Raw genomic sequence first — 25,983 nt, 5'->3', positions numbered from 1 at the left:
CAGATGCTGCAGTTAGTATTATACACATGTTATAGGAGAGAAAGTCTTGTCCAGAGTCAAACACTTACTGAGTGGCAGAGCTAAGGAACAGTTTCTGTTACATTCTGACTTGGAGGTTCTGAAGCTGAGTGACTGTGAGAAAGGTGTTACCATTAATCGAAATAGGGAAATTAGGAGGGAAACGTTGTTGTTGTTTTGGAACAGTCTTGTTCTTCCAATTTCTTATGGTATGTTTATCTGAATTTCTTCTTTACCTTTATTATATTCCAACTTGTGCTTACTTATATATGTTCTTCACCTTCCCCTATAGCATGGGGCCTTTCTTCTGCATGATGTTTGATAAAATGTTTCATGGTTAGGAATTTGGTTTTAGACAAGTTGAGCTTGAGGTAACAAATATCAGTAATTAAGTGTGGGCTTGGCAAGTAAAAGGTAGTTCAGGTCTGGAGATAAAGTTTGGGAATCTTTGTAGATTTGTACAAATGTACAAATTTTTTGTACCTTTAGTATTCAATAAACCCAAAGTTCCCAGCTATGGAGGTAAAAGAGTCAATACTGGACAAAAACTGTAGTTAAGTATAAATTAGGTTTAGACAACTATTTCATACTACATACTAAGATAAGCCCCAAATGGATACATGATTTGTATCCATTTGTAGAAATGATAATTAAAGCCATTGGAATGGATAAGATTTCTAAAAAGGAGAATATAGAGGAATTTAGTAAGATACTGCATATTCAGATTGTTTAATTATTTTCTTAGTTGACATATGATCTCTGTACCTTTCAATAAACCATGCTGATAAGATATTTAGTTCCATATATAGTAAACATTAATTAGGAAACTATTAATTCCAAATTTGTGAGAGTTTAGCTTAGCAGAAGTTTATATTAACAATATTCGGAGAACTGTAATTTAATAATATAATTTTAGGGAGTGTTTCGTGCTACATAAGAAAATGCTTCTAAAACATCTACATTTGTTTCAGAAATATTTACTTGAGACACTGATATGCTAATTATTTATTTACATATGACCACTGATAAGATAGTTGCAAGTAGTTTTCATAAAATTAAGGCCTTCATTTAACTATGCTGTTTATTATATTAGTCTGTTTCTAAATTTTTTTTTTAAGGCAGTTAGATGGTGCAGTGGATAGAGCACCAGTGCAGGAGTCAAGAGGACCTGAGTTCAAATCTCACCTTAGATACTTGACACTCACTAGCTGTGTGACCTTGGGCAAGTCACTTAACCCCAATTGTCTCATCCTGGGTAATCTCCAGTCATCCTGATGAATATCTGGTCACTGGATTCAGATGGCTCTGGGGGAAAAGTGAGACTGGTGACCTGCCCAGCCCTTCCTCACCCAAAACAAAGTCAAGTGTAAGTCATGTCATTATTTCTCTGATGGCATGGTCTTCTTTGGCAACAGACAGTCACATACTGTTTCTAATTACTTCATGTACTATGAAGTAATGAAATTGTCCTTCAGTGGATTCATGGTCTTATTGATATATGGTACTCCCTCTACTAGTGCATATCGCCAACCATCTATACCTTCTCATTCTATGCTGTTCTTTTCCATGTATTATCCATAGCAGATCTACCTAATGCACTGGAGATCTGTCTCTTGTTTCTTTTGTTAGTTTATGGATGCCAATTTAATTGTTGAACCATCTACCTCCTTTTTTTTTTTTTACTATAGCTTCTTGACTACTGTACAACTCACCCCTTATCTTCTTCTAATGTTACATATCCTGAATGTCGTTTTTGTAAGTCTCTTCTTTTGTGCAAGTCATCCTTGATCATATGCTATGCATTACTTCATCTTGTTCCGTTGTTTCAGTCATGTCCAAGTCTTTGTGACCCTGTTTGGGGTTTTCTTGGCAAAGATGCTGGAGCCACCTCATTTTATATATGAGGAAACTGAGGCAAACAGGATTAAGTGATTTGCCCAGAGTCACATAGCTAATAAGTGTCTGAGACTGGATTTGAACTCAACTCTTCCATACTCTAAGCCTGGTGCTCTATCTACTCTGCCACCTAGCTACCCCACTGTCCTCTAGAACATTTTGCAAATGAGCTTGTATTCTAAATTTGTGTTGCCATTGCTCTGTTTGGCAAGTGTATCAAATTATGACAATTGTTTGTTTTCAATTTTATCTTTGATACTTAAAATATCTGATTTTGTGTTCAGTTGATATTTTTTGACTTGTTACTTTTCAGGTTTTTGTTTTTTGTTTTTTTAGCTTTATGCCCTATTCACTGATCTGTTCTTGCCTTCCTCTGTTGATGGAACTATTTAGAAAGAGAAATTTTTTAATAAGAATTGCTTTAGCTTATATCCCCAAAGTTTCTATTATGTTCTCTTATTCCCATTTTCTTTCACATAATTCTTTATTATTATAATAATTTGTTCTTTGACTTACAATTTTTTTGGATTGCATTATTTCATCATACTTCAGGATCTAATGAGCCCTGGTACTCATACCTCATCACTACCTTCTGCCACTCTGATTGGAGGGTTGAGCTATGAACTCCAAAGCCTCCATTTAAGGAGAGAACTCAGGAAAAACACCTCCTCATTTCCCATGTGACTGCAGTACTTTGAGACTTCTCTGACGTCACTGTTCCCCAGGAAATTCATCCTTGGTAAAACCTCATTATCCTAAAAGATCAGGTCAGCCGTGCTGTTCCACCTCATCATTCTCTGCCCTTTTGATTAGAGGATGGTACCATGAGCTGCAAAAACCTCCACTCCTAAGTAAGTAATGGAGAATAAACATCTTATTTCGCAGTTAGTTGTATTTCTCTGATATTTCTCTGATTTCTCTACCATATTTTCACTTGATTGTTGATAGTTTGAATTTTCTTCTTTTTTAAAAGCTGCTTATTCATATTCTTAGAGTATGAGGAAGTGCCTCTTATTCTTTTACATTTGAATGAGTTTCTTATATCTTGGAAATGAGACTTTCTCCCCGAAAAACTTGCTGCAGAGATTCTCTACAGACCCCACCCCTGACCCCCGTTACCTATTTCTTTTATATTTCTAATTGTATTGGTCTTATTTGTGCAAAAAACTTGGAAATCTTATATAATTGTCTCTATCCCTTTTTTGGTCATGAAGTTTTCCTCTGTCCATAGATATAAAAAAAAAAATACTTCATTGTCCCTCAAATTTATAATGTGATTATTTTATTTGTAAATTATGTTTCCATTTGGAGCTTATCTTAATATGTAGTATGAGATAGTTGTCTAAACCTAATTTATACTTAACTACAGTTTTTGTCCAGTATTAAGTCTTTTACCTCCATAGCTGGGATCTTTGTGTTTATTGAATACTAAAGTACCAGGCTTATTTGCTTTTGTGGCATTTAAAAAGGATGAGAGACATAATTTCTGAGTAATTTTATCATTTTATTAATAATATTAGCATTTTAATGAAAGGATGCTCATTTGGCCATCACTGTCTTAGGCCAAAGACAATCACGGTAGTGGGCTCAGGGTTTATATGCCCATCAGAAAAAGGATATTCTGAAGGGTGGCAATCAACTCTGATTGATTAACAGTTCATGAGAGAATGAATATTACAATGAGGGGCTGGATCTGAACTTTGATTATAGTGGTTGATACTTAAGGCCCCCCCTCCCTCTCTTCCTCTTGGGCAATCTATTCAAAAAATTTATCCCCACCCAAACTTGAGTAGAACACAGTAGCTGCCCCACCTGGGAGGGTCTGGATGGAGGAAAAGGTTAGCTTAACCTTTAGAGACTAAGGTCTTGAAAAAAAAAGGGGGAAATCTGAATTTCCTCAAATCATTGGTTATTAATAGTCATTTCTCTCACTTTCTTATGTTGTATATTTAATTCATTCCACTAACTAATCTTTCCATTTTTTAACCATCATTTTAAAGTATAGTTTGAGATCTGGTTCTTTTCCCAAATTAGTATGTGTTGTTATCTGGTTTTACAGACTTTGCAATAACATCTTATTGTTAGCCATCCTGTTTGAAATGCCATCTCAAACTCTTTAGTCTTGCCCAAACAACTTTATCTTAACCATAAAGAATTCTTAACTTATGTATGAGATTTTGGCTATAATGGTGTGGGTAATATCCCTCTTCAATCATAGTTGACTTTTGGGCAAATTTCCCCACTCCAAGATTATATTGTATCTTCTCATAATATATAGCTTTGACCATCTTTACTGACCAGTTTTAAGGTGACATTATTAGTCTTACATATAGGCATAGTCCTTTAGTTTTTCAGTCTACTACATAAATTGTTGATGCTTGTTACCATCCTATTCTGTGGTAAGCTGATTTGAAGGGGAATTCATTAAATATTTGTTAACATCCTGGTATAGTGATCACTGCTAGGTTTCTATTGTTATGCTATTTAAAGGTGGAAAAATTATAAGTGGGGCTACCACCTTTTAAAAAATTAGGTTTATAAATTTGTCTGCAAAGATGCTTCTGAAATCTTAAAAAAAATAATTCATACCTAGACCTGGTTTGAATAAAGTTGAATAATGGCATAAAGACTGGTATAAAATGGAAATGGGAAGATAAATTGCAGGAAGAAATGAGGACATAAATATGAATGGTGAATTTTTTTTTGTTTTATATTCTTTAGCATATTACAATATTTCTAGACAAAGCAACATCTTATTTTCCTTGGCAATGTTGATAAATAAAAAATTTCATGTAAATTAATTTTTCAGATAACTTAAACTTACTCCTTTAAGCAACATTTTTTTCCTAACCTATCTTTTTGGAAATATTTTGAAGTATGAATTGCATACTTGTGCCCTTTTTGAACAGATTTTTTGCTTTGTTTTGAATCTGTGACTTCATAAGTTTGGAAACTTGGCAGTTTTCCCATAAGTTACAGTCCTGTAGAGTTGCCTTGGATGGTGAGGTTATTTGACCATAGTTACATACATACAGGCAATACTCAAACCCAGGTCTTAACACCAAAGCCAACTCTATGCACCACATCATGTTGCCTCTCTTGAACAGAGTTTATTGAAGATAACTAAACATTATCTTGATGACTCAGGGTCATTATGAATATCAGCTACTGTGTTATACTGGGTTATGATGACTTCAGGATTTTCAAGATGTCTATTTCCCTCCACCCTAAAATGGGTCCCATACTGTTATGCTTACATGGTTTTTCAGTCTTTTTATAGTTCCTTTATTTCCTTCTACTTTCATTAGCATCTCACAGCTCTCTACTGCTTTACTGTTCATTTTCAGCTGCCACAATTTTTATACACAGTTGTTTGGGTAAGGATCTGGAGGCAACAGAACTCTTATGGAGTACATGGGCTTTGTGGTAGCTTTTTTTTCTTTCATTCAGTTTTTTTTTTCTTGCATTTTTTTTGGGAGCTTATTCCTATAAATGGTTTTATACTTCGTGACTGAGGCTACTAAAATTTGACTTCCAAATAAAAGTTAAAAGAAAAGGAAAAATTTGACTTCTAGTTAAGCAGATGGGGAATTGTTACCTCTTTTTAAAAAAAGTTTGATTTCTTAACAGAGTAACTTAAATGTAATTGCTTTAATTCTTATATTTGCTCTAATCTGCTCCATTTTATTTAACTGACAGCTTTTGCACACTTAAAAATTTATCTTTTTTCATATTATAAAGTGTATTCTTGTAGGGAGTTATTCTATTTATTAAGATTTAGAATTATGTCTACCCTTGCCTTTGCAATAAATATGACTAATACTGAATTGTGTGTTTAGAGTTGAACTGTTACTTGAACTGACTCTGTTCAGGTACTTATAATTATAAGCTGGTTTTCATTGATCTGTTAGCATGCCAGAGAAGAAATCTTTGGACTTTTCGTATTTCAGAATAAAATCTTCCCCTGGCCATTGAGGAGATCTGGCTTTGTTGCTTATGCCACAGAAAAACTGGGGTTTGGATTTTGTTTGGTCCAGATTAAATGACAATGGATGTAATTATTTGTATTTCTACAAAGAGAAATAATATTCAGAAAATTTCATTTGCTTTAGGTCTTTTCAGTTTAGACTCATTGTGTTCAGTTCCCTGTTTGAACTATACTTCCAGCAGACTTTAAAAACAAACAAAAACCCCCTAAAACCTAAGATTTAAACAAGTCAAAGGACAAGATGATAGTAGTACTACCAGAAACAGTAAGAAAAGGTACACATTAATATGCATGCACCTAGTCACTAGAAGAAATATAACATCTTGACTGTATTTCTGTTAATCATTTTGTTTGCAATAAGTAGGTAGATACAAAGTAAATTGTACTTTAATTCTTTGGAGCTGTTTGTATCCTCAGGGTATTTGTCATCTAAGTCAACTTTGGACTTGAATAAGTATATTTTTTAATACATATCACATACAAAAAGTGAAATATGATATTTTGAGTTTGAATACTTTTTTGACATTTGTCTTAAAATGACTAGTATTAAGAGGAATACCTCTTGTGTTCCTGTTCTGTTCTACTTCTTTTTAACTATATTTTCTTTTGTGTGTATAATACCATGGCAAATTAGAATACTGAGGCAGAACAGAGTTAAGTGGTAGGAACAAGCATTTAATAGTGATCAAAAACTTTGAGTAGTATAATACTGCACACTGGTAATTGGTAGATAAATATTTAAATTGGTAAATAAGGAGACATCATTTATTGAAGATAGTAAGTTCCATTCATGTCTACAGACTTTATTGACTTTAACCCTTTTTCACTTAGTGTCAGTATCTAAGCCCTTTTTAGGAAGGTATTCAGATTGTATATATTTAAATTTTTTTTTCTTCAAATCCACTTCTCTCCCACCTCTCTTCCCTTTCCCCACTGAGAAAGCAAGAAGAATAAAATCCTCTGTTACAAATACTTATAATAAAGCAAAACAAAATCCTGCATTGGCCACATCTAAAACTATGTCTCAATCTGCATTCTTTATCCATCACCTCTTATCAGGAGGTAGTTAGCCTTTTTCATATGAGTCTTCTGAAATTCTGCTTGGTCATTGTGTTGATTTAGAGCTCCTAAGATTTTCAAAGTTTATTGTCATTATTGTATAAATTGTTCTTGTGATTCTGTATTTCACTTATTTCACTCTATATCAGTACATACAAATCTTCCCAGGTTTCTTTGTTGTTGTTTTTAATTCAATTTTGTTTTCAGTTCTGAATTCTTTCTTTCCCCTACCGCTTCTTCCTTCCCCACCCAAGAAAAACAAAACCCATTACCAATACGTACAGTCATTCAAAACAAATTTCTGTATTAACCCTGTCTTGGGGTAGGGGAAGAGAAGAGAAGAAAAAGAAAATATACTCAGTCTATACTCCTGTGTCTATCAGCTGTCTAGAGGTGGATGGCATGTGTTTTATCAAGAATCCTTTGAAATTGTGACTGGTCGTTGTTATCAGAGATCAGAGTTCACTAAATCTTTCGAAGTGTTTTTTACAGTTTTGCTGTTATCCTGTAAAATTGTTCTCTTGGTTCCGTTGATTTCACTTTGCATCAGTTCATATAAGTGTTCTCAGGTTTTTCCTGAAGCCATTTCCTTCATCATTTCTCATAGCACAATAATATTATTCATATACAATAACTTGTTCACCGTATGCCCAATTGATGAGCACCCTCTCCATCCCTATCACTTCTTTACCATTTTAAAAAGAGTTGCTATTTTAACATCTTTCTTTTTCCTCTTTCTTTGATCTCTTTGACTTATAGGCCTAGTAGTGGTACCACTGGGTCAAAGGGTATTTACATTTTAATAGCTTTTGGGAAATTGAAAGGCTCATTGCTTTCAAGAACTGTGATAGCAGTTCACAGTTCCATGATCAATGGAATTAAGGCATTAAGGTGCCTTTTTTCTTACAGTCCCCTCCAGCATTTGTCATTTTCCTTTTTTTGTCATCTTAATCAATTAAGTGACTATTAGATATTACCTCAGAGATGTTTTAGTTTGGATTTCTCAATTTTTTTTGGTGATTCAGAGCATTTTTTCTATGGCAACTGATAGATTGAATTTCTTCCTCTGAAAACTGTATTCATATATTTTGACCATTTATCAGTTGAGGAATGACCCTTATAAATTTGATGGACTTCTCTATCTGTTATAGATACCTAACTTATTAAAGGTCTCATCTTGCTACAAAGATTTTTTTTCCATTTTCCTGCTTCTCTTCAAATTTTAGCTGTGCTGTTTTTTTGTGTAATTCAGTTTGCATTATCAAAATTGTCCATTTTACCTTGGATGAACCTCTCTACCCCTTGTTTGGTCATGAACTCTTCCCCTGTGCTCCTCTTTTTTGTTTATGATGTCACTCTTTATGTTTAAATCATTTAGAAGTGCACTTGGCATATGATATAAATCTTGATTTATACCTAGTTTCTGCCATTCTGCTTTCCAGTTTTCCCAATAGCTTTTGTTGAATAGTGATGGACAGGTAACTGTGATAAGTTCTGGCGATGCAAAGAAAGGTAAAAACATAGTCCCTTGATACTTGAACTCTTTGCCTTTTGCAGCATTTTTTTCTTTGACCTTGAAACTTTGGATTTTGCAAATGACTATATGTACATACAAGAATATATATGTGTGTATGTATGTGTGTATCTCTGTGTCTGTGTATATGTGTGCATGTGCACGTGCAGACACACGCGGGGAAATCTCAAAGGGAAGGTACAGTAATGGGAACAAGAAAGGCCTCTTGTAAAGGTAGAATTTACTCTTTTTTTTTTATTATGCAACCTATTCTTTTTCTCCCAAAATTTATTTGTTTTCAGTTTTCAACCTTCACTTTCATAAGTTTAAAAATTTTTCCCTCTCCCTGCTATCTCCCTCCCCAAGACAGCATGCAGTCATATGTGGGCTCTACACATACTTTCCCATTAAACACATTTTCACATTAATCATGTTGCATAGAAGAATTATGGTGAATGGGAGAAACCATAACAAAAGAAAATAGTCCACTTAATTCTTTGTTCTGACTCCATAGTTCTTGCTTTGGATGTGGATGGCATTTTGCATCATGAGTCCTTTGGGAATGTTTTAGGTCCTTGCATTGCTGAGAAGGACTAAATCCTTCAAAATTAGTTCTTGTAGTCTGTGGCTATTACTGTGTATAATGTTCTTCTGGTTCTGCTCATTTCACTCAGCATCAGTTCATATAAATCTTTGCAGGTTTTTCTAAAGTTTTCCTATTCATCATTTCTTATAGCACAATAGTATTCCATTATATTCATGTACCACAACTTGTTTAGCCATTCCCCAGATGATGGGCATCCTCTTGATTTCCAGTCTTTAGCCCCCACAGAAAGAGCTGCTATAAATATTTTTGTGCCTGTGGGACCTTTTCCTCTTTGGGATACAGCCCTAAAAGTGATATTACTGGGTCAAAAGGTATGCACATTTTTGTAGCCCTTTGAGCACGGTTCCAAATTGCTCTCCAAAATGGTTGGATCAGATCACAGCTCCACCAGCAATGAATTAGTGTTCCAGCTCTCCCACATCTTCTCCAACACATATCATGTTCCTGTTTTGTCATGTTAGCCAATCTGATAGATGTGATGTGGTTCCTCAGAGTTGTTTTGATTTGCAACTCTCTAATCAATAGTGATTTAGAGCATTTTTTCAGATGACTATAGATAGCTTTAACTTCTTCCTCTGAAAACTACCTGTTCATATGCTTTGACCATTTATCAATGACTTGTATTCTTGTAAAATTAACTCAGTTCTCTGTATATTTTAGAAATGAGGCCTTTATAACACACACTAGTTATAAAAACTCTTTCCCAGTTTTCTGCTTCCCTCCTAATCTTGGTTGCATTAGCTTTGTTTATGCAAAAACTTTTCAATTTAATGTAATCAAAATTATCCATTTTGCATTCCATAATGTTCTCTATTTCTTTGGTCATAAATTCCTCCATTCTTCTTAAATCTGACAAACTATTCTTTGTTCCCCTAATTTGTTTATAGTATCAGCCTTTTATACCTAGATTGTGTACCCTTTTGAACTTTATTCTGGTATATGGTATCATGCGTTGATCTGTGCCCAATTTCCACCACTCTGTTTTCCAGTTTTCCCAACAGTTTTTGTCTAATGTTGAGTTCTTGTTCTAGAAGCTGAGGTCTTTGGGTTTATCAAGCAGTAGACTGCTATAATTATTGACTACTGTGTCTTGTATACCTAACCTATTCTACTGATCTATTCCTCTATTTCTTAGCCAGTACCAAGTGGTTTTGATTATAGATGCTTTATAATACAGTTTAAGATCTATGGCTGGACCACTTTCCCTAGCATTTCTTTTCATTAATTCCCTTGATATTCTGGACTTTTTGTTCTTCCAGATGAATTTTGATATTATTTTTTCTAGCTCTATTAATTTTTGATTTTTGATAGTTTGATATGGTACTGAATAAGTAAGTTAATTTGGGTAGAATTGTCATTTTATTATATTAACTCAGCCTACCACAAGCAACTGATGTTTTTCTGATTTTATTTGTGCGAAAAGTATTTTGTAATTGTGTTTGTATAGTCCTTGGGTTTGTTTTATCAGGTAGACTCCCAGAATTTTTAAATGTCTACGGTAACTTTAAATGGAATTTCTTTTTTTATTTCTTGCTGTTGGACTTTATTAGTAATATATAGAAATGCAAATGATTTATATGGGTTTATTTTATATCCGGCAACTTTATTTCAAGTAGTTTTTTATTGGATTTTCTAGGATTCTCTAAGTATATCATCTGTAAAGAGTGATAACTTAGTTTCTTCTTTGCCTGTTTTAATTGCTTCAATTGCTTTTTCTTCTCTTATTGATAAAGCTAACATTTTTAGTACTATATTGAATAACAGTGGTAATAATAGACAAGGGTCCTTGTTTCACCTCTGATCTTATTGCGAATGCATCTAGCTTTTCTTCATTACATATAATGTTTGCTGATGATTTTAGGTAAATGCTACTTATCATTTTAAAGGAGGCTCTATTTATTCCTATGCTCTCCAATGTTTTCAATAGGAATAGGTGTTGTATTTTGTCAAAAGTTTTTTTCTGCATCTATTGAAATAATCATATGTTTTTTGTTGCTTTTGTTGTTCATATGATCAGTTATGCTGATAGTGTTCCTAATATTGAACTGCCTTCCTGGTATAAATCCTACCTGAACAAAGTATACTGTTCTCGTGATAAGTTACTATAATCTTTTTGCTAATATGTTATTCAGAATTTTTGCATCTATATTCATTAGGGAAATTGGTCTATAATTTTCTTTTTCTCTTTTGGTTCTTCCCAGTTTAGGTATCAGCACCATATTTGTGTTATAAAAAGAATAAATAGTCTATATAGTTTTGGAATTAACTGTTCTTTGAATGTTTGACAGAATTCACTTGTAAATCCATCTGGCCCTGGAGATTTTTTCCCTAGGGAGTTCATTGATGGCTTATTCAGTCTCTTTTATTGAGATGGAGTTATTTAAGAATTTTACTTACTCTTCTGTTAATCTGGGCAATTTATATTTTTGTAAATATTCATCCATTACACTAAGATTGTCAAATTTATGGGCATACAATTGGGCAAAATAATTTCTAATTATTGTTTTAATTTCCTCTTCATTGGAGGTGAATCCACCTGTTTTATTTTTGATACTGGTAGTTTGGTTTTCTTCTTTTTTTAATCAAGTTGACCAAAGGTTTATCAATTTTATTGTGGTTTTTTTTTTTTTTGCATAAAATTAGCTCTTAGTTTTATTTATTAATTCAATAGTTTTCTTAATTTCAATTTTATTAATTTCTCCTTTGATTTTCAGTATTTCTAATTTGGTATTTAATTGGGGATTTTCAGTTTGTTTTTTTCTGAATTTTTCAATTGGTGGAATTCACTCCTGAAGGAAGCCAGGAGGTAGAGAAGGGGAAGAAAGAAAGTGTTCTGGACATGGTAGACAGCCTGTGAAAAGACAGTTGAGAGTTAGAAGACAGTGTCATGAAATACCAACAAAGGCTGGTGTTGCTTGATTATAGAGTATGTGGAGGGTAGAAGGGAATAAGGTATAAGAAGACCGAAAAGGGTAGGAAAGGTTCAGGTTGTGAAGAGCTTTAAAAGCCAAAGGAAAGAAATAATAGGGAGCCACTGGGGTTTAGGTGGTGTTGTGGTCAGACTTGGGCTGTAAGAAGATTACTTTGGCTGATGAGTGCAGGTTGACTGGTAGGACTTGAAGCAGGGAGACCGAGCAGAGGCCTATTACAGTAGTCTAAGTATGATGGGGATGAGGGCCTGTATTAGAGTGGTGACTGGGAGAAGGCAAGACATACATGGATGGAAGGTGACAAATATTTATTAAGTCACCTCACTGTGCTAAATACTTTACAAATATCTCATTTGACAGTATTTAAGAAAGAGGACATTTGGTGATAGATTAGATTTGTGACGTAGATTGACTGGAGTCATTATAATGCACGAAGAATGAATGTTTGCATATACAGAAAATAGAAAAAAAGAGGATTGCATATCAAACTGCAAATCACCACTGGGTCCAGCTTGTTGCTTTTTCATTGAGGGGAGAAATTATTGTAGAAAGGGAGCCTACTTACTTATAGTATCGCTTTCAGCAACAATTGCTAACCCCCTTCCCCCCAAAAGAGGGTCAGGTGCAGGAGCTCTGGGAATGGCAGCACCTCCCCAGTCCTCTTTCCAGCCCAACCATCATCCAGGGAAGCAACTGCTTTGGAGAAGGGACTAATGGTCATCACCACCAGCTATTCAATTGCCAGCAACAGGGCAAGAAACCACCATTACTCCCTTGAGCCACCCATTTCCCTTCAAATCCTAATGAGGATGTCCCAGTATCCTGAACCTTAAAGCCTTGGGAATAGCACAGCTTCCATCCAGTGCCCTCAGCCATCATCTTGGGAAGCAGTCTCTGTGGAGATGTAGACTAATGCAGCCACAGTTCCTTAAGTCCCAGAAAAAAGTTTTTGCAAATGGTTCAATATCAGAAACTGCTATCATTTTATCAGTGGAAATGACATTAAAGAAGTATTTCATATGTTTTGATGTTATACCCTAAGGACCATGGTACCTTTCTAGCTAACTTGTAGCCAAATCCTTCCATATGTGTTATTTCCTCCAATAAAATAGGAGCTCCTTGATGACAGGGACTATCTTTTCTTTTTGCAGGCCTAGCACAGTGTATTGCACATGCTTAGTGATTAATAAATGCTTCATTCATTCTTTCTTTTTAAAAAGATAAAAAAAATTCAATGGAGAGAGTATGTAGCATAGTGAATCAAGAGGGGACCTAGAAGACAGGAAGACCAAAATTCATATTTCACCTCTGTACTGCTCCTGTGACCTTAGCCATATAACCCACTTAATCTCTTGATGCTCTAGGTAACACTTACTTAAATTGCAGAGAAAGGTGTGGACTTGGAATGTCTGAAGTGGCCTCCTCTGTTCTCTCAGCATCACAGATCCTGTCCCCTAATAAATTCAACAAGTGGCAGCTGGATGGTACAGCAGATAAAATGCTGAATTTGGAGACAGAAAGACCCGAGTTCAAATGCTATTTCAGACACTTAATAGCTGTGTGACTCTGGATCCTAGAATGTTTCGGAGGGCTAAGTCACCATTGCTTTCTTAGTAACCCTAGGCATAGAGCAATAGGTTTCTTCAAGGGCTGAGGTATTATTTTCTCAGATGGTTTGGTGACACAAGGCCAAATAGCAAAAGTTATCTAGCAGAAGGTTCTATTGTGTGAAGACATCCAAACCTAGTCCTCTAAGAGGGCCCTAGGACTTAAGTCCTACTTTCTAGTATCTAGTTATAGAGAGGGAGTAATAGGCGCTTTGGGTCTTGTAGCCCCACCTACCTAGGTGCTTAGTACTAATGGAATAATATTTCTATTATTGTTGTTGTTATTTTTAACATTTTGGTGATATAGGGCAGAGTAGGGAGTATATTACCATCATAGGTTGTGAGTGCTAAATTTCAGGAGACCCTGGTAGAGTTGTCTGTGAATCAGTTACATATAGGCATTTTGAGTTCTTGTGGGAAAGGTTTTGAGCTAGAGGTTTAAAGTTCAACTGTCTGGAGATAATGGTTGAAGCCATGGGAGTGAATGAAAGCACCAGTCAGGAATAGATACAAAAGAGAAGAAGGTAATCTTGAGAAAATATGTCCTTTAAAGGTTTGGGAAGAAGAAGGATAGCCAGTGTTTTAAACAGTAAGAGAGCTGTGAGAAAACCAGGAGACCACAGTGTGACAGAAGACAAAGAAGAGAAGAATTTTAAGAAGGAGGAACTAGTCAGTACTGTCATGTTTCAGAGAGGTCAAAGAGAATGAAGACTGAGAGAATAACTTTGTAATTGATTAGATTGCTTGAAGGACTTTGGAATATTTTTAACTGATTGGTGGGGATAGAAACTCAAGTAAAACCAGGGGTTTGAGAAATAAGTAAGTGAACAAGTGGTGGAATCATTGGCCTAAAAACTCACAGGCTTAAATTTGGGCTTATTACTAGTTGTCTTAGCATATCAAGAAAACTTTACTGTTTTGTGAAAGTTCTGAAATTATTTTTTCAACTATAACTTCAGAAACTATGAAAACTCCAACCCTCTTTATTGCTCCGGGCAGCAAGTTTACACTCATGCTGGCATTCTGACCCATTACATTTCAGTCATTGTCAGTCAACATTTATTTATTCAGACAAACATTTATTCAGAGCTTATTCTCTGGGCAGCATGGATACAAAGGAACTACCACTACATGGACCTTCAGACCCCCTCAATAAAGTTTGTTTTCTTATTGTCCTCTATACACTCAAATCCAAGCCTGCCTCTCTCTTCCTTTGCTTTTTCTTTCACCTAAATTGCCCTCCCCTTTTCTCTTCTCTTATTCCAAATTTTTAAAGACACAAATCACATTTCTTGTGAAGACTTCCAACTAATTTACACAGATCTATTTATTACTTCTTATAGTGTTGAAAGAGTTCATGACCTACATTTTAGTGTTCAATTATATAATACATTGTATCTAAGGGTATTATTTTTTTCTCCTTGTATACGTATTTATGTTTTATCTCTCTTAGGACTCAACTGAGCACGTTGTAGTAAGCACTTAATTGAATATTGGCTATGTTGACTTCTCAGAATCCTTTAGAATATTTGATGAGAATTGCCTTAGATTACTTATCTGGTTGAAATTATTCTGTGCATTGTTTTGATGTCAATAAAAATGCAACTTTTTTTTTTCTTGGCCAGCCTAGCGTGTTAATCGTAACCTACAAGGAACTGGCAAAATCATCTACTCAGTTTGGATCCTACAAGCAAGTTGAATGGAGGCCAGATAGTACCATGATAGCTGTATCAGTAAGTAGGGGATTTTCTAGCTTTGATAGTACCTTCTTATAAAATAACTGTTTTGTGGTGTTAAAAAATTATCTTTGATAAATGGCCTTCCCATAATAGCACTGCACATTGTTTTGAATCCATTTCTTCTTGAAAGACTTCTCCATTTTTAAAAATTTTTCTGGCTTCTGTGACACTATGTTTTCTAGGTTCTTTTCTTACCTGTCAAGTCACTTACTTGTTTCCTTCACTAGTTTAAACTTTTCTTCCCACTCTGCACTCTTTTCATTGAAAATCCAAATTCTTATTATGTCAGCTGCTATTTCTATAGAGATGACTAAAAAAATCTGCATTTCTAGCCCTGACTACTCCCCTTGGATTTTAGTCATCAATCTTCCAAACATCTCCACTTGAATATCTTGTCATCACCCAGTGCATTAAATATCTAAAATCAGTCTTATCATCTGTATGCCCAAGTGAACTCCATTTCTAGACTACTCCATTTTTGTCATTGGTACTTTATTCTACTAGTAATTCAGACTTAGAATCTTAGATGTGGAAAGGAACTTGGTGGTCATCTAATCCAAACTGTAGCTGAATACATGTCCTCTCTATGGTATATCTATCAAATGGTTGTTCAGCAGTTATTTGAAGATCTCTAGCATAGAGGAATTCACTGCCTCTTGAGACAACCGGTTTTACTTTTGGCTATCTCTAATTGTTAGGAAGTTTTCCTCTGTATCAAGTTTAACTCTACGTCTCTGCAATAGCAACCCCTTGCTCCTGTTTCTTTCCTTTGGAACCAAATGGCACAAACTGAATTCTTCTGCAGAATAATCTTTCAGATACTTGAAGACATCTACCTTGTCTCTCTCTAAGTATTCTATTTGCTAGACTAATCAGCTCCAGTTTCTTTAAATGTGTGTTTGTCCTTCGTTGCCGAAGAAGACCATGCCACCAAAGAAATAATGACATGACTTGTACTTGACTTTGTTTTGAGTAAGGGAGGGCTGTGCAGGTCACCAGCCTCACTTCTCTTTCAGAGCCATCTGAATCCAGTCACTAGATACTCATCAGGATGACTGGAGATGACCCAGGATGAGGCAATTGGGGTTAAGTGACTTGCCCAAGATCACATAGCTAGTGAGTGTCAAGTTTCTGAGGTGAGATTTGAACTCAGGTCCTCCTGACTCCTGCACTGGTGCTCTATCCATTGCACTACCTAGCTGCCCCAGTTTCTTCAAATAATCCTTAAGAGAATATGCTCAAGGTTTTTCACTGTCCTGGTCTCTGGATGTTCTCAAACTTGTCAGTCATTACTAAAATGGGCCCAGAATTGAACACAGTAGTTAAGATGTTGTCTGACTAGTGCAGAATACAGTGAGACTATTACCTTTCTTACTCTGGATACTATTTTTTAAATCTAGGTCACATTAATTTTTTTGGGCTATCTTATTATACCATTGATGGGTACTGAATTTGTATTTCACTGAAGTTCCAGATATTTTTCACATGAATTGCTTTTTTAGCCATGCCACCCTGATCTTGTATTTGTGAAGTTGAATTTTTGAACCCAAGAACACAACTTTATTATTTATCCCTATTAAATGTAACATAATTACAGTGGGTCCAGTTTTCTAGCTTTGTGTGATATTTTTGGATCATGGCTATGTCATGCATTATGTAGCTATACTCCTTGCACTTTGTCATCTGTACTCACTCTCTTTTCTCAAAAGAGTTTAAGGAACCTATGACTCACAACCTTCCTGTCCACCACAGTCCTTGCATTTATGCTTAGGGACTTCATTGTACCTATTGATATCACCTTGAGCATCCTGACCTCCCAAATCATGAACCTGATTAATTCCCATGACCTAAATCTTTACTTCATTGACATGAACATAGAGCTTTATGTCACTGTCATCTTTAAAGTCACCTGCATAATCTTCATCTCTGAAATCCCTTTCTTATCACAGTTTCCTATTCTTTCATTTCTTCCTCATCTTCACTTGTCCTAAATATCTTTTTACTCACTCTGACATCTATTCTTTCCATCTTCATCTGTTCTGTGCTATAGTGATCTCGCAGTTCAATTATACTCCCTTGTTCTATCGTCTTAATCCATTCCTCAATGTTGGGTCGTCCCCACCATCCACCTTTTCTGTGCCTACTCTGATAATGCTATTGGAGTAAGTGATGCAGCTGTTCTCATTGGATCCCATGAGCTTCCTGTTATTTAATCTTAGTTGGGCCTTCACTGCTATGTTGCAATCTATTTATTCTTCCATGTCTAAGCTATCACATTCCCCAGACTGACTTTTCCAAACCTTTTACTCAAGCTTTTATGCCTTCCTTGTCCTGCCTCTCAGTAGATGACTTTTCATCCTAGTCCGTTTTAGGAGTTCTTTAATTTCTCCTTCTTCATGTATTAGAACCCCATGCACATTTTCATCTCTGTTTCTTCTTTGCCTCTGAGTAAGGCATTAGCCTTCTAGTCAAGGAAGAAAGGAAACAGACATTAAGGGCCTTCAGTGTGCCAGGTACTATGCTAAGCGCTTTACAAATAATATTTGATTTGAGCCTCACAACACCCCTGTGACATAGGTGCTCTTGTTATCCCCATTTTACAGTTGACCAGCATCACATAACTAGTAAGTGACTGAGGCAGGATTTAAACTCAGGTATTTGTGCCTCCAAGGCCAACATGCTATACACTGTGCTATCTCCTATCCATTTATCCAACTTTATCTTCCACTACTTTTTGACATGAATCCTTCTTTCTAGCCAAACTCATCAATTCATTATTCACTTAACTTGATGTTTGCATGTTCAGTTCTATGACTTTCATCCTTATCCTCTTCACTTAAAATTCCACCAACTCTGTATTCTTCTGCTTGTTGAAATCTTCTTCCTTCCTGGCTCCTCTCAAATCCCCTTTTAACTTTCCTAACCACCTAACCTTTAGTAATCACTTCCTTCTATAAATTTCAGTAACTTTTATTGTGTCTACCACTCATTTTGGTTAATCAACAAGCATTTATTAGTGATTACAATGTACTAGGTACTGTACTAAATTCTGGGATTAAAAGGAAAGGCAAAAATAGTCCCTGTCCTCCAGCATTTTCTAATGAGGTAAGGAACTTTTAATGACTAGGTAAAGACAAGATATATGCAGAGTAGGAGGAAGATAATAAGAAGAGAAGGTACTGCTGGATGGGGGAGACTGAGAAAGACCTTCTGCCGAAGGTGGTGCTTAACTGAATCCTGAGGAAAGCCAGAGATACCAAGAGCTGGAGATGAGGGGGCAGAGCATTTTAATGATTAGCATATGGCATCTGTTACTATTATTTTTCATATGTATCTACCTATCTGTCTATCTGTATACATACACACATATGCATATGTCTATATGTATCTGTATACATACATACAGTTACTCTCACTAGATTATTAGCTTCTTGAGACCAGGGGCTGTGTTTTATTCCTTTCAGTATGCATAGGATTTAACATAATGTCTTCCTTACACATAATAAATTTTAATAAATATTTTCTACTAATGAATTAGCTTTTTATAGCCAGATAGATATCGAATCTCTTCTACAAACTATCTGTAAAAATGAAAGACACCAGAGTTTAAATAATATTTCCTGAGACAATCCCATGGTTCTAATAGAGATCTAAAAATAATTGACAAACTCTAAAGGGGAAAATGTTTATCATTATCATCTAATAATAAATATATCATCTAATAATAAATATGTATATTTATAAATATACATATATATATACTATATTATAAGTAATATAGTATTAAATCACCCCAAATGGATAATGAAATGTAATCAGAATTCGTTGATTACTGCAGGATGTCCTGCTCCCTCAGATAAATCAGTGATTATCAGTAAGAACTCTTAAATTATCTTTACCCATTATGAAGAGTCTCAAATAAAAAGTTGTACAAAACAAAAATATTAATCACAATATAATTTTTCTTTTCATTGCTTTTAATTTTAATTAGGGGATAAAGTTCACTTCTTCAGAGATGAACCTTAATCTTACCATCCTCTTTGTTATATTATTTAACTGTCTGATTTGTGTTAGTATGTAACTGCATTTTCTCTTAAAATTGTGAATTCCTCAGATTCTTTTTTTTCCTATACAAACTTTCATTTTCATGCACATTTGATGAATCCCACCTTGATGTTTACTTTTGCAACTCCATAATTGTAGTTATTAGAAATAAAGCGTTATCCTCCAAATAAAAAATAAAGTCATTATGAATTGCCTACCCATTCTGACAGCACATAGTGATGTTGTCTCAATGTCTCTAATAGCAAAGAAATATCTTTGGGCAGGGAAATGTTATGCAGTGAAGATATTCTTCTGTTATTTTTGTCTCCAGATTCAGCCTAGCTTCTGAGAAGGAAGGAATGAAATTTGTTTTACAAAACTTTGCAGAATATTTTAAAGTGGTTTTGATAAAATCAACAAAGCACCCATTTTAAAATCTTTCTTTAAATTTTTGCTTATTTAGGTACATTGAGCAAGTTGGGGCCAATTAAAATGAGGAAAGGTGGTCTATATTAATTTCATAGTGGAAATATTAAAGAGATGGCATAAGGTAAAATAATTTCCTCTTGGCTGGGATTGTAGCTGAAAAATAAAAGGGTAAGTGAGCCAGTAGAGTACATTTGATGTGAGATGTTCTGTAAAATTAGGGAAAACTTGAGAGAGTGTTACTTTGTGATTTAAAGTTTTGGAAGCCTCAGGAAATTCTTAGTCTTTGATTCTCCTTGTCTAACTAGTACCTCTGTCTTTTGTTGTTCAGTCATTTTAGTTGTCTCTGACTCTTTGTGACCCTGTTTGGGGTTTTCTTAGCAAAGATTCTAAAGTGGTTTGCCATTTCCTTTGAGAAAAATGAGGTAATACAGGGTTAAGTGACTTGTCCAGGGTCACACAGCTATTAAATGTCTGAGGCTGGATTTGAACTCAAGAAGACTCATCTTCCTGACTCCGGGCCCGATGTTCTATCCACTGCACCACATCATTGCTCCTCCCTTTGTCTTTAGATGTGCCATTTATGTTGTGTCTGTTCTTCTTAGATGGGAGGAAGGGAGAAAGATGACATGGACTATGTAGATTAGGTGTGAATAAATACGGAATGCCATTTTTTAGTTTTTTGTTGAAGCAAAAAGTGGAACTTAATGTGTCATAAAAAAATTTGTTATGTAAAAATGTAAACTTGGGAAGATCATTAGAAAAATTGGTAACTGAATTCAGATCTGTTATTTAGCATTGACAATCCCTTTAAATTCAGTTCAATTAAATGAGCATTTTTTAAAGCTGACCATAGAAGCTATCCAAGTTTGATGGGGTGGAGAAGCCTTTCCAGGTGAGGGAGAACAATTTTAAGGAAAGGTATGGTGGTGAGTTTGGGATATAATGAGTTTGCAAATGTGGAACATTGGGTTTATGAAGAGGAATACTATGAGATGTTAATGACCGAAATAAATAAATTTCAGAAATGAAACGTACTGATTTAATGTAATCTGCAAGATGTCAGGTACTGGACTGAGATACACTGTAGAAGACTTGACCCTTAACACATGGACCCTTTTATTATGGTTGAGGACATTAAGTATGAAAGGATAATTAGCAATAAAATTTTAAATTTAGGGCTTCTAAGAATCAAACTTTGTCTACCCACATGTTATTCATTTCTCATTTATAGAATTCCAGTTTCATTTATCATGAGAGTATTTTAGCTATATTGTTCTTGCTTGATTAAAATTGCTTGGGAAATAGTTTGTTCAAATCACATTGATTAGTTTGCCTCCATCTGAAGGGTCTTAAAGATGCATTTCCACTCCCTAGACACTTTTATCGAACAATTTGTAAATCACCCACAGAGTAATGTAAATAGATTTTAAAGTCTGTGGGCATGTGCACTTTAGAGAGTCTATTGCCTGACAAATTAAACATCTTTGAAAGATGATTGCATAATACAAATTATTTAGATTCGTTGGTGTTATAGTGCTATTGATAGGATTGTAGATTTGGAGCTGGAAGGGATCCTACAGGTCATTTAAGTTCAACCTTCTCATTTTTACAAATGGCGAAAATTGAAGTTAATCAAAATAGAGTGATTTGTCCAATGTCCCTCAGGTAATAAGTGCTAAATCTGGTATTCTAGTGTAGGTTCTCATACTCCACGTCCAGCACTCTTTCTCCCTGTAATATAGTCTCTCTAGTATTTTTTTTTTAAATCATTGATACATTTTGTCTTGATGTAGTCACTTCCCAGTAGACAGCTTTTCAAGTAAATCACAGACATTTAGCAGAATTCTAATGAAGTGATTTTAGCCAACAGTATTATAGTTTTCTATTTTTGTTGTTTACTATTAATAGAAAAGTATACATTTTCACTTTAGCCAAAAAAAAATTGTCCATAGCATTTGATCTCAGATTTCTTGCTTTTTATATTGTAGTCAGTGGATATATTGTTTGGTTCTGCTTTCTCCGGACCAGTTCGTACACATCATTCCATGTTCCTTTGAATCCATTACTTTTGATATAATGCTGTATCATTACATGAATGTGTGCTTCGGGTTGTGCAGCTGATTCCCACTTGCTGCCACTATTAGTTTCCAACTTCTTGCTATAATAAATAATACTGCTAAGAATAATTTCAAACTCTTCATAACCTGGCCCCTTTTTTCCTTTCCAGGCTTTTTATACTGTGCTCCCCTCCATATCCTCTGGCCTGCTTGCACTTCCTCAAATATGACACTCCATTTTCTGTCTTTGTTGTTCTTGCACTGGCTGTTTTCCCATCTGGAATGCTCTTCCCCCTCACATCTGCCTCTTGGGATCTTGGCTTCCTATAGTGATGGTGATGATAGCTAGAATTTATATAGCACTTTAAGATTTGCAATATGTATTGCAAATATTATCTCATTTTATCCTCACAGAAACCCTGGAAGGTAGGTGCTATTATTACCCCTATTTTGCCGATCAAGAAACAGAGGCAGACAGGTTAGATGACTTACTCAGGGTCACCCAGCTGAGTGTCTGAGGTAACATTTTAACTCTGACCTTCCTGACTCAAGGTCATATGCTCTGTTCACTCAAGTAGCTCAAGTCCTCTCCCTGTTGGCCCATCTTCTGAGGCCTTACCCATTCCCTCACATCTGGTAGTGACTTCTCTCAGATTACATTCTGTCTATTCTGCATATAACTTGTATATACCTAGAAATTTATGTGATATTTCCTTCATTAAAACGGCCAAGGATTGGTTTTTGCATTTCTTTTTATCCCTAGCATTTGTGTGTGTGTTCGTCCTTTGTTGCCGAAGAAGACCATGCCATCAGAGAAATGATGACATGACTTGCACTTGACTTTGTTTTTGAGTGAGGGAGGGCTGTGCAGGTCACCAGCCTCACTTCTCCTCCAGAGCCATCTGAATCCAGATATTCATCAGGATGACTAGAGATGACCCAGGATGAGGCAACGGGGGTTAAGTGGCTTGCTCAAGGTCACACAGCTAGTGAGTGTCAAGTGTCTGAGGTGAGATTTGAACTCAGGTCCTCCTGACTCCTGCACTGGTGCTCTATCCACTGCACCACCTAGCTGTCCCCCCTAGCATTAGCATAGTATCAGAAGCATAATAAGCATTTTAAAAATCTTTGCTAACTGACTGGCTTATATTAGCCCCAGTTGTGGTATTAAAGAATGTGAACAGTTCAGTAATTTTTTTTCAGACAATTCTGTATTATTTTCCAGAATAATTAGAACAGTTCATTGTTCTCCCAAGCATATTTTCCCTTAGCTACAAAAACATTTTTTTCATTTTTTCAGTTTGATAAGTGAGATACCTCTGCTGTTTTAATTTGCATTCTTTTATTAGTGATTTTATGTTTTTTATATTGTTGTTGATGGCATTTGTCTTAAAGGTCTTAATTGTCTTACATGAAAGTCTGCTAAAGAGCTTGGTGAGGTCTAATCTTGATTTTATTTTTGCAGTAAAATTTTCTTGATTTTTTTGAATAAGGTAGATTTAATGTCTCCAACAAATTAGGCACCTTGAAAAATTCATTTCCTTAATGACATTCATTATTTTTAAATAGCATAAGCATAGGCTTTAAATATTAAGTTAATTTAACTGTCAGGCATCGTTTTTCTTCCTCTCACTCCCTCTACCCTCACCTTCTCCCCCCCCCCAAAAAAAAAGAGAAAGGAAAAGAAAAAGCCTTTATAAAAATAAGCAGAGTGAAGCAAAACAAACTCCTACTTTGACCACAGCCAGAATTGCATGTCTCATTCTGCATATGAATCTATCCCCTCTATCTGGAGGTGGGTACATTCTTCAGCATTAGCCTTCAAAGTCATGGTTGGTCATTGTGTTGATCAGCATTCTTAAGTCTTTCAGAATGGCTCATTTATGCCAGTACACATAGACTTTTCATGTAACCCTTTGCTTAAAAATCTGGATCCCACTTTGAAATGTTGTTTTTAATTTGTAAGTTTGAGACTATTCCTTTTTGTAATCTTTTATAATTTTGTGATAGCATATAGCAAAATACAAATGAAAGATAGTAAGTTCCTTTGTGTTGATGTGTCCTCCCCTCCCAAAATGAAGTTATCATATATTATTTCCTCCTGACTGCTCTTTTTTATTTTTATATGCTTTTTTTCTCCCTTCTCCCTCATCCCCTCATTCCTTCATGTTTCTTAATTTTTTTTCTGAACATCTTTGCTTTTACAGTTATTGTCACCCAATAATAATGTTCTTTTATTTCATTTCACTTCAGCAAACCCTAAAGAATGACTGGTATAGTGCTTTAAATGGGAAAAAAATGTCTTTTAAGTTACAAAGCTTACCACTTAGCATAGGAATAAGATGTACACAATTAACATTAAGTTTAAAATGGTTGAATGCATAGAAGAGGCAAATGGTAACCTAAAATATTCAAAAAGCAACAGCTCTACCTGAGGTAGTTAGGGAAAGGATCAAAGGGAAGGTTACTTTTGAGCTGAGCCTTGCAGGAAGATAAAGATTTTAGTAGCAAGATAGGCTGATCCGATGAGACTGGTGTACAGATAGCCACAAAGGTGGGAGAGGTCAGGGTTACAGGGGAAAGGACACATCACCTGGGTTCAGATTCCACCTGTCAATTGTTACCTGTGTGACCCTTGGCAGTTCACTTAGCCTTCCTGAGCTGCAGTTTCCTCATCTGTAAAATGAGGTTTTTGACTAGATAGCTTCAGGTCTAGATTAAGATCCAAAGTTCTAGATTTATGATCTATTATGTTAAGAAAGAGGAACCAGGAGTAGATAGCTCACTTCTGCTGTAGTGGAATGAAAGGGACTGCTGAGAAATAAGACTGGACAGTTGCACTTCCCTGCCAAAAAAGCTAGTTTGTTTTAAAATTTTATCTGAGTTTCCCATTCTGGCAGTTGTCCATATGTTTGTGGTTGCTGAAAGACTAGCCTTTTTTATTGTATGATTCTTCTGAGAACTGTCAGATATTTCCTTAGTTTATATACTGTAACTGAGACACTTATTATTAGCTTTGAAAAGAAAGATTGCTTGGTCTTTAGCCAATTAACTTGCTATTTTGAATAGGTTTAACATAATGTGGTGTTTTGGTTGAGGCATATAATTGTGTGAGATGTGACATATTAGTAACTATAGTGCAGGAAGTAGACAAATGATTTATGGACCCATGAACATATTTGCATGAACAAAGAGGCTTTCACTTACAAGCATTTTTTCCCCACGATATTTTAGTAATCACAGGATTTATGTTGCCGTTTGCAGGTGATTTAGATAAACAATATTGCCAATGTCTAGTTTACCAAAGATAGATCTTGCTTCCAAAAATAAGTTTAAAAGTTATAAAGATCCTTTGTACTATGTACTGGTTACCATTTTTAACATTCAGTATTATATCTCTTTTGTTGGTCATATAGCTGAAATAATTAAACCATCTGAGTTACTACAGTGATTGAGGCTTCTGAATGAAACTGAAAAATTGAAATGTCTGTATATTTCCAAATATAGAGATGCTCAAATGTCATGTTGGCATATTTTGATATTTCATTTATCAAGTGCTAATATATAGTTGACTGCATCAGTTTGTATCAATATTTAGCTTTTTCTAGCCAGAGCGCATAGCTTATTCAAGTACATAAAGAGCTTAAATGTGTCAAATTGTTGGACTGAATTTTTTAAAATGCTTTAACAATTTGAAATGTAAAACTTTAAATGTTATATGTTATAAAGTCTATTTTAGCCAGTTCCCCATTTAATGTATTTCTCTTTTCTGTCTAAACTGGGTAGGCTGCTAAGTGATGTGTTAGACTTGAGTCAGAAAGATCTAAATTAAAATCCTACCTCAGACACTTACTAATTGTGTAACCTTGGACAAGTTACTTAACCTCTTTCAGCCTCAGTTCCCTCATCTATAAAATGGAGATAATAAAAGAACCTTCCTCACAGGAATGTTTTGAGGATCACGTGAGTTAATATATAAAATATGTTTTTCAAACCTTAAAATGTTAAATAAATGCTAGCCATCATCATCATTAACTGTTCCTCTTTCTCCTCCTTCATTTTTGTTAGTTTTCTTATTTCCATATCTGGTACTATA

General features: G+C 35.1%; 1 protein-coding gene across 6 annotated transcripts in view; it reads left to right on the top strand.

Moving 5' to 3' along the window:
* RIC1 (RIC1 homolog, RAB6A GEF complex partner 1) overlaps window positions 1-25,983 on the top strand; it is a 164,026-nt gene that overhangs the window by 18,872 nt on the left and 119,171 nt on the right. For 5 of the 6 annotated variants that reach the window (XM_072597094.1, XM_072597103.1, XM_072597085.1 and 2 more), the window contains exon 2: window positions 15,244-15,351. The exons of the other annotated variant lie outside the window; for it this stretch is intronic. In XM_072597094.1, the coding sequence (XP_072453195.1) occupies window positions 15,244-15,351 (108 nt within the window). The remainder of the gene's footprint in view (window positions 1-15,243; window positions 15,352-25,983) is intronic. 6 annotated transcript variants of the gene reach the window in all.

This window comes from Notamacropus eugenii, chromosome 1, assembly GCF_028372415.1.
Source record: "Notamacropus eugenii isolate mMacEug1 chromosome 1, mMacEug1.pri_v2, whole genome shotgun sequence".
Lineage (NCBI taxonomy): Eukaryota > Metazoa > Chordata > Mammalia > Diprotodontia > Macropodidae > Notamacropus > Notamacropus eugenii.
Note: the sequence above shows the minus strand (reverse complement) of the source record. Positions and strands in the feature narration are given on the sequence as shown.